The following is a 16,759-nucleotide window of genomic DNA, read 5'->3' as shown; positions in this document are numbered from 1 at the left end:
CAGATTAAAAACAATTCATGGGAGGAGGACACACAAACATTTGTTTTTAGTTGTATTGTTGGTAACCCCTCCTCCCTGATAACCAGCTGGAGGCTGGTAACCCCTCCTCCCTGAACCAGCTGAAGGCTGGTAACCCCTCCTCCCTGATAACCCCTCCTCCCCCCTGAACCAGCTGGAGGCTGATAACCCCTCCTCCCTGAACCAGCTGAAGGCTGATAACCCTCCTCCCTGATAACCAGCTGAAGGCTGATAACCCCTCCTCCCTGATAACCAGCTGAAGTCTGAGGATCTCTCCTCCCTGACAACCAGCTGAAGGCTGATAACCCCTCCTCCCTGAACCAGCTGAAGGCTGGTAACCCCTCCTCCCTGATAACCAGCTGAAGGCTGATAACCCCTCCTCCCTGATAACCAGCTGAAGTCTGAGGATCTCTCCTCCCTGACAACCAGCTGAAGGCTGATAACCCTCCTCCCTGATAACCAGCTGAAGGCTGATAACCCCTCCTCCCTGATAACCAGCTGAAGTCTGAGGATCTCTCCTCCCTGACAACCAGCTGAAGGCTGATAACCCCTCCTCTGATAACCAGCTGAAGGCTGATAACCCCTCCTCCCTGATAACCAGCTGAAGTCTGAGGATCTCTCCTCCCTGACAACCAGCTGAAGGCTGGTAACCCCTCCTCCCTGATAACCAGCTGAAGTCAGGATCTCTCCTCCCTGAACCAGCTGAAGGCTGATAACCCCTCCTCCCTGATAACCAGCTGAAGTCTGAGGATCTCTCCTCCCTGATAACCAGCTGAAGGCTGATAACCCCTCCTCCCTGATAACCAGCTGAAGTCTGAGGATCTCTCCTCCCTGAACCAGCTGAAGGCTGATAACCCCTCCTCCCTGATAACCAGCTGAAGTCTGAGGATCTCTCCTCCCTGATAACCAGCTGAAGGCTGATAACCCCTCCTCCCTGATAACCAGCTGAAGTCTGAGGATCTCTCCTCCCTGAACCAGCTGAAGGCTGATAACCCCTCCTCCCTGATAACCAGCTGAAGTCTGAGGATCTCTCCTCCCTGACAACCAGCTGAAGGCTGGTAACCCCTCCTCCCTGACAACCAGCTGAAGGCTGGTAACCCCTCCTCCCTGATAACCAGCTGGAGGCTGGTATCCCCTCCTCCCTGATAACCAGCTGAAGGCTGGTAACCCTCCTCCCTGATAACCAGCTGAAGGCTGGTAACCCCTCCTCCCTGATAACCAGCTGAAGGCTGGTAACCCCTCCTCCCTGATAACCAGCTGAAGGCTGGTAACCCCTCCTCCCTGATAACCAGCTGAAGGCTGGTAACCCCTCCTCCCTGACAACCAGCTGAAGGCTGGTAACCCCTCCTCTCTGATAACCAGCTGAAGGCTGGTAACCCCTCTGATAACCAGCTGAAGGCTGATAACCCCTCCCTCTGATAACCAGCTGAAAGCTGATGACCCCTCCACCCTGATAACCCCTCCTCCCTGATAACCAGCTGAAGGCTGATAACCCCTCCGTCTGATAACCAGCTGAAGGCTGATGACCCCTCCTCTGATAACCAGCTGAAGGCTGATAACCCCTCCCTCTGATAACCAGCTGAAGTCTGATAACCCCTCCTCCCTGATAACCAGCTGAAGGCTGGTAACCCCTCCCTCTGAAGGATGATAACCCCTCCTCCCTGATATCCAGCTGAACGCTGATAACAGCTCCTCCCCGATAACCAGCTGAAGGCTAATAACCCCTCCTCCCTCTGATAACCAGCTGAAGGCTGATAACCCCTCCTCCCTGATAACCAGCTGAAGGCTGGTAACCCCTCCTCCCTGATAACCAGCTGAAAGCTGAGGATAGTAAAAGGGGAAACTGTTTGAGATCAACAAAACCAGGGTTGTAAAATTCTAGTAACTTTCCGCAAATTTCCCAGGTTTTCCAGAACTCCTGATTGGTTGATAATGGGGTTGCCATTTTGACATCAACACAACGTACATATCACAGGAGACTGCTGCTCATAATAATGACCGGACCGGAGCAAATGGAACGGCATCAAACACCTGGAAACCATGGAAACCATGCGTTAGATGGTATTTGGTACCATTCCATAGATTCCGCTCCAGTCATTACCACGAGCCAATCCTCCCCAATTAAGGTGCCACCGACCTCCTGTGGGTGTATACACAGTTTTGATAACCTCGTAGAACCAACCTGATCTCGGGGCTTCCTTGAGATGAAACAGAATGGCGAGCTATCGCATGATCAGGCTAGTTCACGAGAATACAGTTTGGATTATGTCAAAGTGAAAAATTCTGGAAACTTTCCCCCACAAAAATGTTGAAGTTTTCCAGAAATCCCAGCTGGGAGATTCTGGGAATCAGGATGGTATAAGTAGGAAATCCAACCTGGATTTCTGGAAAACCTGATGACAGCGAGTGTTACAGAGGCTGGCAGGTCAACCACACACTACACTGTAAAGTTACTGTATAATAATAATAGTAGATTACTGTCGTGTGTTGTATTATCCTCATTCTGTATCACCACATACTAAAGCACTGCTGATATCTGAATACCTGTCTGTACATGTTATACAACCAATACTATTAGCACATACTTATAATAAAACAATTAGGGATAAATAATAGAGCTGGGTTATGACCTTTACATGGCAATAACACTCCAATCAGAGGACGGATTAAACTGCTTCAAACCGTCCAGCTACAGATTCTCTGTTGCCTGATGGAGCTGGGGGGGGGGGGTGAGAGTGACTGAATAAAGGAGGGGGTGAGAGTGACTGAATAAAGGAGGGGGATGAGAGTGACTGAATAAAGGAGGGGGTGAGAGTGACTGAATAAAGGAGGGGGTGAGAGTGACTGAATAAAGGAGGGGGTGAGAGTGACTGAATAAAGGAGGGGGTGAGAGTGACTGAATAAAGGAGGGGGTGAGAGTGACTGAATAAAGGAGGGGGTGAGAGTGACTGAATAAAGGAGGGGGGTGAGAGTGACTGAATAAAGGAGGGGGTGTGAGTGACTGAATAAAGGAGCTGGTGGTGAGAGTGACTAAATAAAGGAGGGGGTGAGAGTGGCTGAATAAAGGAGGGGGATGAGAGTGACTGAATAAAGGAGGGGGTGAGAGTGACTGAATAAAGGAGGGGGTGAGAGTGACTGAATAAAGGAGGGGGATGAGAGAGTGACTGAATAAAGGAGGGGGGTGAGAGTGACTGAATAAAGGAGGGGGTGAGAGTGACTGAATAAAGGAGGGGGTGAGAGTGACTGAATAAAGGAGGGGGTGTGAGTGACTGAATAAAGGAGCTGGTGGTGAGAGTGACTAAATAAAGGAGGGGGTGAGAGTGACTGAATAAAGGAGGGGGTGAGAGTGACTGAATAAAGGAGGGGGTGAGAGTGACTGAATAAAGGAGGGGGTGAGAGTGACTGAATAAAGGAGGGGGGTGGGAGTGACTGAATAAAGGAGGGGGTGGGAGTGACTGAATAAAGGAGGGGGTGAGAGTGACTGAATAAAGGAGGGTTGGTGAGAGTGACTGAATAAAGGAGAGGGGGTGAGAGTGACTAAACAAAGGAGGGGGTGAGAGTGACTGAATAAAGGAGGGGTGGTGAGAGTGACTGAATAAAGGAGGGGGTGAGAGTGACTGAATAAAGGAGGGGGTGAGAGTGACTGAATAAAGGAGGGGGTGAGAGTGACTAAATAAAGGAGGGGGGTGAGAGTGACTGAATAAAGGAGGGGGTGAGAGTGACTGAATAAAGGAGGGGGTGAGTGACTTAATAAAGGAGGGGGTGAGAGTGACTGAATAAAGGAGGGGAGTGAGAGTGACTGAATAAAGGAGGGGGGTGAGAGTGACTGAATAAAGGAGGGGGGTGAGAGTGACTGAATAAAGGAGGGGGGTGAGAGTGACTGAATAAAGGACCAGCTGATGGTACAGTCCCATAGTGCTGTTACTGAAGCCTACTTTGAAGGCCCAGAATAATGACGAGTGTGTCCACTGGGATTCTATTTCAATCAGTCTTATGTATGATTCCGTATGTAACTCTCTAGTGGGATGCCGCCCAAACAACATATCTATGATATTCCTATGTGAATCATTGCCTTACTTTATCCCATGAAAAGGGTGAGAAAATAGAGAGGATTTATGGAGATATAATGGGGTTTCAAGTACAAATCACTTGCTCATCAGCTCAGGCATCTGTCATAAACTATTTTATTTTTTAGTTCACCTTTATTTAACCAGGTTGGCTAGTTGAGAACAAGTTCTTATTTGCAAAGCAAAGCAGTTCGACACATACAACAACACAGTTACACATGGAATAAACAAACATACAATCAATAATACAGTAGAAAAATCAATATACAGTGTGTGCAAATGAGGTAGGATAAGAGAGGTAAGGGCAATAAATAGGCCATGGTGGTGAAGTAATTACAATATAGCAATTAAACACTGGAATGGTAGGGTGTGCAGAAGATAAATGTGCAAGTAGAGATACTGGGGTGCAAAGGAACAAGATAAATAAATAAATAAATAAATAAATAAATAAATACAGAATGGGGATGAGGTAGATTGGATGGGCTATTTACAGATGAGCTATGTACAGGTGCAGTGATCTGCTCTGACAGCTGGTGCTTAAAGCTAGTGAGGGAGGTAAGAGTCTCCAGCTTCTAGACCAGAATGTAATGTTTTTAAAAATTATAATGCTATCCGGGATCTTTGGGACGTCTATAACCTAAATCCTAGCCCTTACCCTAAAATTTAACCAGAGCCCTTACCCTAACATTAACCATTTTAAATGTAAAATCAAATGGGTAAAGTTGAGTTGGAATGATCCAGAACAGCAAGTACCTTTAAAAAACAAAAGAACGAAAGTAGACTGAGATCCTAGATATGTTCCAGAGATACAAACTCTGCACAGACCTGCTCTAGGTTACAGCAGACTGTTGGCTACGTCTTTATCGTGTGGATTGGTGATTGGACGTTAAACGCGCAAACGTTAAACACCGAGGCGTTGTAAAGATCTGATAATCTGCGCAGCATGTGTGTCCTCTGAACCGCACCCACTGAATCAGCCTCCGTCCCCTGCGATGAGATGGTACAGTCCCATAGTGACGGCATCGCCTGGGAAGCGCCGAGGCCGACTGAGACTTGTTTTGATACATTGTTGGCGTTCTTGCTCAACATTTTTACATTGTTTTGAGTTTTAGGAATACAGCAATAGCAATATTTCTTTTTTTTTTCTTGTCACTGTCTGATTCCTCAGCAACCCTCTACGATTTTACTGCGCATCGAGCAAACTCTCCCGGAATCAGCCACCATGAAATGGATGTTCAAAGAGGATCATTCCCTGGGTAAAGGGGGTTACTTGTTTCATAACAGGCAAATAACAAAATTGTCAAAATAGGAACACATATGTATCTCCTCTGTATTCTTCTTTTTTTTAAATGTAATTTACTGATTATGATTGGCTACTTTTCTGCACTAACATTGGCTGACTGTAGTGACCTAGCCGCTCAGATGTTGTTGAGTCCTTTGGCTACAAAATAACACTACGAAGTTAATCGAAATTGTATGTCGACGTTACTTAATGTCTTGTTTAAAAGACATCAGTCAAATATTGCTAATGGATTGGTTGTTTTATTGGTTAAATGTGCTATGCGTTTTAATTTTGAATCACCTCGATTCCCGGACTTGTCGTTCCTATTGACATGACAACTGATATGATCGTGATGTTGAAAGTAAATATATAATGTCAAATAGAACTAGGCCTATTCTGTTCTAACAAACAGTTGTCAAAATGTTGTCTCGATCCTTCTTTGCTCCTGGCGCATGTCATATCCCCTGAACATTGGGTTATTATTGTGATAACATTACAACGATATATGGCTGAAATATTCTTACATAACATGGCAACAATTATTTATATATTTTAACAAAAGTCTATTCCAGAGTTTTCTTTTCCCTTTTGTTACATAATTTGGATATAGGCCACACCTGTATGGTTTATGTGTTAGATTGACACATAGAGAAGTAGCCTAGGGGAAATATTGACATATTTAGCCCAGTGAATTGGCAGCTTTTGCTAGTGATTACCCAGAGTGCATCTGGTGTCCAACAGCTGCTGCTGATGCCTGTGGATCTCGGTCAGGCAACGTCATGTGACCTCTCGTCAAATGTTGATCCTCCTGTCACAGCCACCCAAGACTGTGAGTTCCAAATGGAACCCTATTCCCTATATAGTGCACTACTTTTGACCAGAGCCTTGGTTAAAAGTAGTGCACCACACAGGGAATAGGGGGGAGGCATTTTGGGACACAACCCTGCTCTTTGCTGAACTGAGTAGGTCAGGGGGGCAACCCACCAGCCTATTCTACTAATCTAAGTGGCTCTTAAGGTTCTTGATTAGCTGAATCAGCTGGTTTAGAGTAAAAGCTGGAGCAAAACGCCTACCCTCCCGGGAGCTAGGAGTGTTTGAAACATGCTGTATTACTGTACCGATGACTGGTTGTCATAAGGTGTATGCACCAATTTGTAAGTCGCTCTGGATAAGAGCGTCTGCTAAATGACTTAAATGTAAATGTAAATGTAAATGTAACACCCTTCACAACATCTCTCAATCCATCTCTTCTTCTCAACAGAACATCGGTGTATAGAGTCGGCCAAAATACGCAGCAAGTACCCAGATAGGGTTCCGGTGAGTGAGACGGGTTTCCACTGGGTGTTGGGTGTATTGTTGTACCTTTTTAGTTTTGACAGGGAGTCATGCTGAGACCAATGTCTCTTTTACAGATGGAAAATAAACACATCAATATGAAATGCAAAACCGATATATACCAAAACACTATAATAGAAACTAAGCACATTCTTCAGTAAAAAGGCGCCTCAATCAGTTTGAATTGCCCGAGAGGCATATTATTTCAGGTAAGGTACAGAAAATGATTTGACCTAACTCTGTAGGGACCGAAGGAATGTCCATTTAGCCCTGAGCCCTGCTATGCTATAACTCCTACGTCTAATGGTTATTAATGATATTAGGTACAGCGGGATGTTTTTGTTGTTAAAATAACTTTATAAACGTGTTTCACGCATCGTTATAACATAGTTATTATAATGTAACAGTGAATTTTATTTTAATGCCTGTGTCTCATCAGGCTGTAATGATTCACCGATGCACATCGGTCCCCAATTCAAAATGTGTAAGATGCAAGTTGTTAAAGGTGTGTAGCTGGTGTAGAGAGGCAGGCGCAGCACAGCAGATATGAGTAACCAAACGTACTTTACTCAAAAAAGACAAAAAATATACAAAGTAACATCACGAGCCCACAAAGACGGACCGAATTACAATAAACAATCACTCACAAACACAACATGGGGGAACAGAGGGTTAAATAATAAACAGGTGATTGGTTGAGTGAAGCCAGGTGTGATAAGACAAAGACAAAACAAATGGAAAATGAAAAGTGGATCGGCGGCGGCTAGAAGGCCGGCGACGTCGACCGCCGCCCGAAACAAGGAGGGGGACCGACTTTTGCGGAAGTCGTGACACAAGTGGACCCCAAACCGATCCAAATGTAGCATAGCATCGGTCAGAAAACATTAGGAATCGCCAGTTCACATTATTATTATTATTTTTTTGCATCATATTATATTATTTCTATCTTCTGAAAATGCAGCTCATCATTCGTGTCAAGAGCCTTCAGAAAGTATTCATACCCCTTGATTTATTCCACAGTTTCTTGTTACAGCCTGAATTCAAAATGGAAAGAATATATTTTTTAAATCTCACCCATCTACACACTGTAATGACAAAGTGAAAACGTGTTTTTAATTTTTTTACAAATTTTATATAAAGGAAATAAAGACATAGGAGTCATTTTACATACCGAACATCAGTAGCCTGGGTCAACCTGTGCCCCGTTTCACACGCTGACCAACCCAAAGGCAGGGGGCCTGTTCCTGATCTTGTACATCTGCGCGGCACTTACAGCATTCAAATGCTAAAATGGCTTCCGTAATATTATCAACAAACTCTCACAGTCTCATGTCAGAATTAGACATTCATTCGTGTTTCTGAAACGTCCAATTTCAAAGTGTTTTGTTACTGCGCTATCGGTCTATGGTTAAGTTTAGGCATTAAGGTTTAGGATTATTTTTTTAAATGTATTTTTTATTTTTTACTTGCTATATTGTATTTACTTTGCCACCATGGCCTTTTTTTGCCTTTACCTCCCTTATCTCACCTCATTTGCTCACATTGTATATAGGCACATTGTTCTACTCTATTATTGACTGTATGTTTGTTTTAGTCCATGTGTAACTCTGTGTCGTTGTATCTGTCGAACTGCTTTGCTTTATCTTGGCCAGGTCGCAATTGTAAATGAGAACTTGTTCTCAACTTGCCTCCCCGGTTAAATAAAGGTGAAATAAATCAAATAAAAAAAGGATTGGCTGAAAACAAAAAGATAGAAAGTTGTTTATCGCTGGATTTGAACATGCTCTGGTTCCAGAGGTAGATGCTTAAGGTCTTTTAAGGTCCCGTCCACAACACCTGTAGCAAAACCAAAGCCTTCTTGAAGGTAACAACGCTCACTGTTGCCCCCTAGAGGCCAGTTTCCACGTCATCTCTCGACATCCTCAGACATGGACAGACGTCAAACACTGACTTGTATGACGGGTGACCTGGCTGGATAGTAGGCTTTATTAGTTGAGGGGCCTGGCTGGATAGTAGGCTTTATTAGTTGAGGGACCTGGCTGGATAGTAGGCTTTATTAGTTGAGGGACCTGGCTGGATAGTAGGCTTTATTAGTTGAGGGACCTGGCTGGACAGTAGGCTTTATTAGTTGAGGGACCTGGCTGGATAGTAGGCTTTATTAGTTGAGGGACCTGGCTGGATAGTAGGCTTTATTAGTTGAGGGACCTGGCTGGATAGTAGGCTTTATTAGTTGAGGGACCTGGCTGGATAGTAGGCTTTATTAGTTGAGGGACCTGGCTGGATAGTAGGCTTTATTAGTTGAGGGACCTGGCTGGATAGTAGGCTTTATTAGTTGAGGGACCTGGCTGGATAGTAGGCTTTATTAGTTGAGGGACCTGGCTGGATAGTAGGCTTTATTAGTTGAGGGACCTGGCTGGATAGTAGGCTTTATTAGTTGAGGGACCTGGCTGGATAGTAGGCTTTATTAGTTGAGGGACCTGGCTGGATAGTAGGCTTTATTAGTTGAGGGACCTGGCTGGATAGTAGGCTTTATTAGTTGAGGGACCTGGCTGGATAGTAGGCTTTATTAGTTGAGGGACCTGGCTGGATAGTAGGCTTTATTAGTTGAGGGACCTGGCTGGATAGTAGGCTTTATTAGTTGAGGGACCTGGCTGGATAGTAGGCTTTATTAGTTGAGGGACCTGGCTGGATAGTAGGCTTTATTAGTTGAGGGACCTGGCTGGATAGTAGGCTTTATTAGTTGAGGGACCTGGCTGGATAGTAGGCTTTATTAGTTGAGGGACCTGGCTGGATAGTAGGCTTTATTAGTTGAGGGACCTGGCTGGATAGTAGGCTTTATTAGTTGAGGGACCTGGCTGGATAGTAGGCTTTATTAGTTGAGGGACCTGGCTGGATAGTAGGCTTTATTAGTTGAGGGACCTGGCTGGATAGTAGGCTTTATTAGTTGAGGGACCTGGCTGGATAGTAGGCTTTATTAGTTGAGGGACCTGGCTGGATAGTAGGCTTTATTAGTTGAGGGACCTGGCTGGATAGTAGGCTTTATTAGTTGAGGGACCTGGCTGGATAGTAGGCTTTATTAGTTGAGGGACCTGGCTGGATAGTAGGCTTTATTAGTTGAGGGACCTGGCTGGATAGTAGGCTTTATTAGTTGAGGGACCTGGCTGGATAGTAGGCTTTATTAGTTGGGGACCTGGCTGGATAGTAGGCTTTATTAGTTGAGGGACCTGGCTGGATAGTAGGCTTTATTAGTTGAGGGACCTGGCTGGATAGTAGGCTTTATTAGTTGAGGGACCTGGCTGGATAGTAGGCTTTATTAGTTGAGGGACCTGGCTGGATAGTAGGCTTTATTAGTTGAGGGACCTGGCTGGATAGTAGGCTTTATTAGTTGAGGGACCTGGCTGGATAGTAGGCTTTATTAGTTGAGGGACCTGGCTGGATAGTAGGCTTTATTAGTTGAGGGACCTGGCTGGATAGTAGGCTTTATTAGTTGAGGGACCTGGCTGGATAGTAGGCTTTATTAGTTGAGGGACCTGGCTGGATAGTAGGCTTTATTAGTTGAGGGACCTGGCTGGATAGTAGGCTTTATTAGTTGAGGGACCTGGCTGGATAGTAGGCTTTATTAGTTGGGTGACCTGGCTGGATAGTAGGCTTTATTAGTTGAGGGACCTGGCTGGATAGTAGGCTTTATTAGTTGAGGGACCTGGCTGGATAGTAGGCTTTATTAGTTGAGGGACCTGGCTGGATAGTAGGCTTTATTAGTTGAGGGACCTGGCTGGATAGTAGGCTTTATTAGTTGAGGGACCTGGCTGGATAGTAGGCTTTATTAGTTGAGGGACCTGGCTGGATAGTAGGCTTTATTAGTTGAGGGACCTGGCTGGATAGTAGGCTTTATTAGTTGAGGGACCTGGCTGGATAGTAGGCTTTATTAGTTGAGGGACCTGGCTGGATAGTAGGCTTTATTAGTTGAGGGACCTGGCTGGATAGTAGGCTTTATTAGTTGAGGGACCTGGCTGGATAGTAGGCTTTATTAGTTGAGGGACCTGGCTGGATAGTAGGCTTTATTAGTTGAGGGACCTGGCTGGATAGTAGGCTTTATTAGTTGAGGGACCTGGCTGGATAGTAGGCTTTATTAGTTGAGGGACCTGGCTGGATAGTAGGCTTTATTAGTTGAGGGACCTGGCTGGATAGTAGGCTTTATTAGTTGAGGGACCTGGCTGGATAGTAGGCTTTATTAGTTGAGGGACCTGGCTGGATAGTAGGCTTTATTAGTTGAGGGACCTGGCTGGATAGTAGGCTTTATTAGTTGAGGGACCTGGCTGGATAGTAGGCTTTATTAGTTGAGGGACCTGGCTGGATAGTAGGCTTTATTAGTTGAGGGACCTGGCTGGATAGTAGGCTTTATTAGTTGAGGGACCTGGCTGGATAGTAGGCTTTATTAGTTGAGGGACCTGGCTGGATAGTAGGCTTTATTAGTTGAGGGACCTGGCTGGATAGTAGGCTTTATTAGTTGAGGGACCTGGCTGGATAGTAGGCTTTATTAGTTGAGGGACCTGGCTGGATAGTAGGCTTTATTAGTTGAGGGACCTGGCTGGATAGTAGGCTTTATTAGTTGAGGGACCTGGCTGGATAGTAGGCTTTATTAGTTGAGGGACCTGGCTGGATAGTAGGCTTTATTAGTTGAGGGACCTGGCTGGATAGTAGGCTTTATTAGTTGAGGGACCTGGCTGGATAGTAGGCTTTATTAGTTGAGGGACCTGGCTGGATAGTAGGCTTTATTAGTTGAGGGACCTGGCTGGATAGTAGGCTTTATTAGTTGAGGGACCTGGCTGGATAGTAGGCTTTATTAGTTGAGGGACCTGGCTGGATAGTAGGCTTTATTAGTTGAGGGACCTGGCTGGATAGTAGGCTTTATTAGTTGAGGGACCTGGCTGGACAGTAGGCTTTATTAGTTGAGGGACCTGGCTGGATAGTAGGCTTTATTAGTTGAGGGACCTGGCTGGATAGTAGGCTTTATTAGTTGGGTGACCTGGCTGGATAGTAGGCTTTATTAGTTGAGGGACCTGGCTGGATAGTAGACTTTATTAGTTGAGGGGCCTGGCTGGATAGTAGGCTTTATTAGTTGGGTGACCTGGCTGGATAGTAGGCTTTATTAGTTGGGTGACCTGGCTGGATGGTAGGCTTTATTAGTTGAGGGACCTGGCTGGACAGTAGGCTTTATTAGTTGAGGGACAACCTATGTCCTTTGCTAGGTTATTGTTATCTATCCGCTGTTGAAAAATGTATCAGCAAAACATGAAAAGTTAATTAGTGGCTGATGGTGATCTCAGGACTAAAATAGGGAGACAAATCAGGCTACAATGACGGCCTACACCGACCGACGCTGAGCCAATTGTGCACCGCCCTGGGGATTCCCAATCACGGCCGGATGTGATTCAGCCTGGATGGAATAAGAGACTATAGTATTCGCCTTGCACTGAGACACAGTGCCCTTGTAGGCTTTACCACTTGAAGCCCACTGAAGCCCACTAGAAGCCCACTCAGGAGCCCACCAGAAGCCCACTCAGAAGCTGGTACTTTATTAGTTGAGCTCACTCTGGAAGTAGGCTTTATTAAGCCCACTGGCTGCCCACTCAGTAGCCCACTCAGAAGCCCACTGGGTGCCCACTGGCCCACTGGAAGCCCACTCAGAAGCCCACTCAGAAGCCCACTCTGGCCCACTCAGGAGCCCACTCAGTTGAGCCCACTCAGGCCCACTCGGAAGCCCACTAAGCCCACTGAAGCCCACTGGAAGCCCACTCAGAAGCCCACTAGTTGGGCCCACTCAGAAGCCCACTCAGAAGCCCACTAGTTGAGCCCACCTGGCCCACTCAGTACTCAGAAGCCCACTAGTTGCCCACTCAGCCTCAGGAGCTCCATCAGCAGCAGGGTTTAATTTAGAATGGAAAACGAATGTGTTTTTATGCAACACATGTTAATGCATCGCACCGAATCGTTTCAAACTAAAACGCATGATTCCTCTATGGTGATGGAGTCCCTGTATCTAGATACATATGGTTCCTCTATGGTGTTGGAGTCCCTGTATCTAGATCCATATGGTTCCTCTATGGTGATGGAGTCCCTGTATACACATGGTTCCTCTATGGTGATGGAGTCCCTGTATCTAGATCCATATGATTCCTCTATGGTGATGGAGTCCCTGTATCTAGATCCATATGGTTCCTCTATGGTGATGGAGTCCCTGTATACACATGGTTCCTCTATGGTGATGGAGTCCCTGTATCTAGATACATATGGTTCCTCTATGGTGATGGAGTCCCTGTATCTAGATACATATGGTTCCTCTATGGTGATGGAGTCCCTGTATCTAGATACATATGGTTCCTCTGTGGTGTTGGAGTCCCTGTATCTAGATCCATATGGTTCCTCTATGGTGATGGAGTCCCTGTATCTAGATACACATGGTTCCTCTATGGTGATGGAGTCCCTGTATCTAAATCCATATGGTTCCTCTATGGTGTTGGAGTCCCTGTATCTAGATACACATGGTTCCTCTATGGTGTTGGAGTCCCTGTATCTAGATACATATGGTTCCTCTGTGGTGTTGGAGTCCCTGTATCTAGCTAGATACATATGGTTCCTCTATGGTGTTGGAGTCCCTGTATCTAGATACATATGGTTCCTCTATGGTGATGGAGTCCCTGTATCTAGATACATATGGTTCCTCTATGGTGATGGAGTCCCTGTATCTAAATCCATATGGTTCCTCTGTGGTGTTGGAGTCCCTGTATCTAAATCCATATGGTTCCTCTGTGGTGTTGGAGTCCCTGTATCTAGATCCATATGGTTCCTCTATGGTGATGGAGTCCCTGTATCTAGATACACATGGTTCCTCTATGGTGATGGAGTCCCTGTATCTAAATCCATATGGTTCCTCTATGGTGTTGGAGTCCCTGTATCTAGATACACATGGTTCCTCTATGGTGATGGAGTCCCTGTATCTAAATCCATATGGTTCCTCTATGGTGTTGGGGTCCCTGTATCTAGATACATATGGTTTCTCTATGGTGATGGAGTCCCTGTATCTAGATACACATGGTTCCTCTATGGTGTTAGAGTCCCTGTATCTAGATACATATGGTTCCTCTATGGTGTTGGAGTCCCTGTATCTAGATACACATGGTTCCTCTATGGTGATGGAGTCCCTGTATCTAAATCCATATGGTTCCTCTATGGTGTTGGAGTCCCTGTATCTAGATACATATGGTTCCTCTATGGTGTTGGAGTCCCTGTATCTAGATACACATGGTTCCTCTATGGTGATGGAGTCCCTGTATCTAAATCCATATGGTTCCTCTATGGTGTTGGAGTCCCTGTATCTAGATACACATGGTTCCTCTATGGTGATGGAGTCCCTGTATCTAGATACACATGGTTCCTCTATGGTGATGGAGTCCCTGTATCTAAATCCATATGGTTCCTCTATGGTGATGGAGTCCCTGTATCTAGATACACATGGTTCCTCTATGGTGTTAGAGTCCCTGTATCTAGATACATATGGTTCCTCTATGGTGTTGGAGTCCCTGTATCTAGATACACATGGTTCCTCTATGGTGTTGGAGTCCCTGTATCTATATACACATGGTTCCTCTATGGTGTTGGAGTCCCTGTATCTAGATACACATGGTTCCTCTATGGTGATGGAGTCCCTGTATCTAGATGCATATGGTTCCTCTATGGTGTTGGAGTCCCTGTATCTAGATACACATGGTTCCTCTATGGTGATGGAGTCCCTGTATCTAGATACACATGGTTCCTCTATGGTGTTGGAGTCCCTGTATCTAGATACACATGGTTCCTCTATGGTGATGGAGTCCCTGTATCTAGATGCATATGGTTCCTCTATGGTGTTGGAGTCCCTGTATCTAGATACACATGGTTCCTCTATGGTGATGGAGTCCCTGTATCTAGATGTGTATCGAATCGTCTTGATTGTGAAAGATGCACATCCCAACACTGTCATATCTTTCAACTCAAATCAAATCAAATCAAATCAAATTTATTTATATAGCCCTTCGTACATCAGCTGATATCTCAAAGTGCTGTACAGAAACCCAGCCTAAAACCCCAAACAGCAAACAATGCAGGTGTAAAAGCACGGTGGCTAGGAAAAACTCCCTAGAAAGGCCAAAACCTAGGAAGAAACCTAGAGAGGAACCGGGCTATGTGGGGTGGCCAGTCCTCTTCTGGCTGTGCCGGGTAGAGATTATAACAGAACATGACCAAGATGTTCAAATGTTCATAAATGACCAGCATGGTCGAATAATAATAAGGCAGAACAGTTGAAACTGGAGCAGCAGCAGTCAGGTGGACTGGGGACAGCAAGGAGCCATCATGCCAGGTAGTCCTGGGGCCCACGGTCCTAGGGCTCAGGTCCTCCGAGAGAGAGAAAGAAAGAGAGAATTAGAGAGAGCATATGTGGGGTGGCCAGTCCTCTTCTGGCTGTGCCGGTGGAGATTATAACAGAACGTGGCCTCAAGATGTTCAAATGTTCATAAATGACCAGCATGGTTGAATAATAGTAGTGGAGGCAGAACAGTTGAAACTGGAGCAGGAGCATGGCCAGGTGGACTGGGGACAGCAAGGAGTCCCATGTCAGGTAGTCCTGGGACATGGTCCTAGGGCCCAGGCCAGTCCCTGAAACTGGAGCAGCAGCATGGCCAGGTGGATGGGGACAGCAAGGAGTCATCATGTCAGGTAGTCCTGGGGCATGGTCCTAGGGCTCAGGTCCTCCGAGAGAGAGAAAGAAAGAGAGAAGGAGAGAATGCACACTTAGATTCACACAGGTTCACCTAATGGGACAGAGAAGTATCTAGATATAACAAACTGACCCTAGCCCCCCGACACATAAACTACTACAGCATAAATACTGGAGGCTGAGACAGGAGGGGTCAGGAGACACTGTGGCCCCATCCGAGGACACCCCCGGACAGGGCCAAACAGGAAGGATATAACCCCACCCACTTTGCCAAAGCACAGCCCCCACACCACTTCAATTCAGTAAATCTTTATTGTTCCAGGAGGGCAATTCATGTGAACACTTACAAAGATCCCATATGACCTGACTGTGTGTTGTCTGTTTTGTAGGTGATCGTGGAGAAGGTGTCTGGGTCTCAGATTGTGGACATCGACAAGAGGAAGTATTTGGTCCCCTCTGACATCACGGTGGCCCAGTTCATGTGGATCATCAGGAAGCGCATCCAGCTGCCCTCGGAGAAGGCCATCTTCCTCTTCGTCGATAAGACCGTGCCTCAGTCCAGGTCGGGAACTCTAAGCACTCAGTGGAATCATCTGAAATGGCACCTTTAGAAAAACGATATTTCACCAAGTTAAATAGATAAAAGACTGCTTTTAGCCATTGATGTCAGACACTGACCAGGTTAACTAGGGACATGAGGTATAAATATACTGGAGGCTAGGTTTTACCAGGTTAACTAGGGACATGAGGTATAGATATACTGGAGGCTAGGTTTTACCAGGTTAACTAGGGACATGAGGTATAAATATACTGGAGGCTAGGTTTTACCAGGTTAACTAGGGACATGAGTTATAAATATACTGGAGGCTAGGTTTTACCAGGTTAACCAGGGATATGAGGTATAAATATACTGGAGGCTAGGTTTTACCAGGTTAACTAGGGACATGAGGTATAAATATACTGGAGGCTAGGTTTTACCAGGTTAACTAGGGACATGAGGTATAAATATACTGGAGGCTAGGTTTTACCAGGTTAACTAGGGACATGAGGTATAAATATACTGGAGGCTAGGTTTTACCAGGTTAACTAGGGACATGAGGTATAAATATACTGGAGGCTAGGTTTTACCAGGTTAACTAGGGACATGAGGTATAAATATACTGGAGCTAGGTTTTACCAGGTTAACTAGGGACATGAGGTATAAATATACTGGAGGCTAGGTTTTACCAGGTTAACTAGGGACATGAGGTATAAATATACTGGAGGCTAGGTTTTACCAGGTTAACTAGGGACATGAGGTAT

The 16,759-nt window shown here is 45.6% G+C and overlaps 1 protein-coding gene across 1 annotated transcript; it reads left to right on the top strand.

The window, feature by feature from the left end:
* The first annotated feature begins 5,081 nt into the window (after positions 1-5,081).
* Positions 5,082-16,338, top strand: LOC127921353 (gamma-aminobutyric acid receptor-associated protein-like 2). The gene is made up of 3 exons (XM_052505049.1): positions 5,082-5,341; positions 6,629-6,684; positions 15,847-16,338. The coding sequence occupies exons 1-3, from the start codon at positions 5,308-5,310 to the stop codon at positions 16,066-16,068; spliced, it is 312 nt and encodes a 103-aa protein (XP_052361009.1). The 5' UTR covers positions 5,082-5,307; the 3' UTR covers positions 16,069-16,338.
* The last annotated feature ends 421 nt before the right edge of the window (positions 16,339-16,759 follow it).

The sequence above is a fragment of the Oncorhynchus keta genome, unplaced genomic scaffold (assembly GCF_023373465.1).
Source record: "Oncorhynchus keta strain PuntledgeMale-10-30-2019 unplaced genomic scaffold, Oket_V2 Un_contig_2207_pilon_pilon, whole genome shotgun sequence".
Classification (NCBI taxonomy): domain Eukaryota; kingdom Metazoa; phylum Chordata; class Actinopteri; order Salmoniformes; family Salmonidae; genus Oncorhynchus; species Oncorhynchus keta.
This window is presented reverse-complemented; position numbering and strand designations above follow the sequence as displayed.

Coding starts and splice junctions, on each gene's coding strand:
- LOC127921353 (XM_052505049.1), top strand. CDS start 5,308: ATGAAATGGATGTTCAAAGAGGATCATTCCCTGG. Junction 5,342..6,628: donor CAAAGAGGATCATTCCCTGG/GTAAAGGGGGTT, acceptor TCTTCTCAACAG/AACATCGGTGTATAGAGTCG. Junction 6,685..15,846: donor AGTACCCAGATAGGGTTCCG/GTGAGTGAGACG, acceptor TCTGTTTTGTAG/GTGATCGTGGAGAAGGTGTC.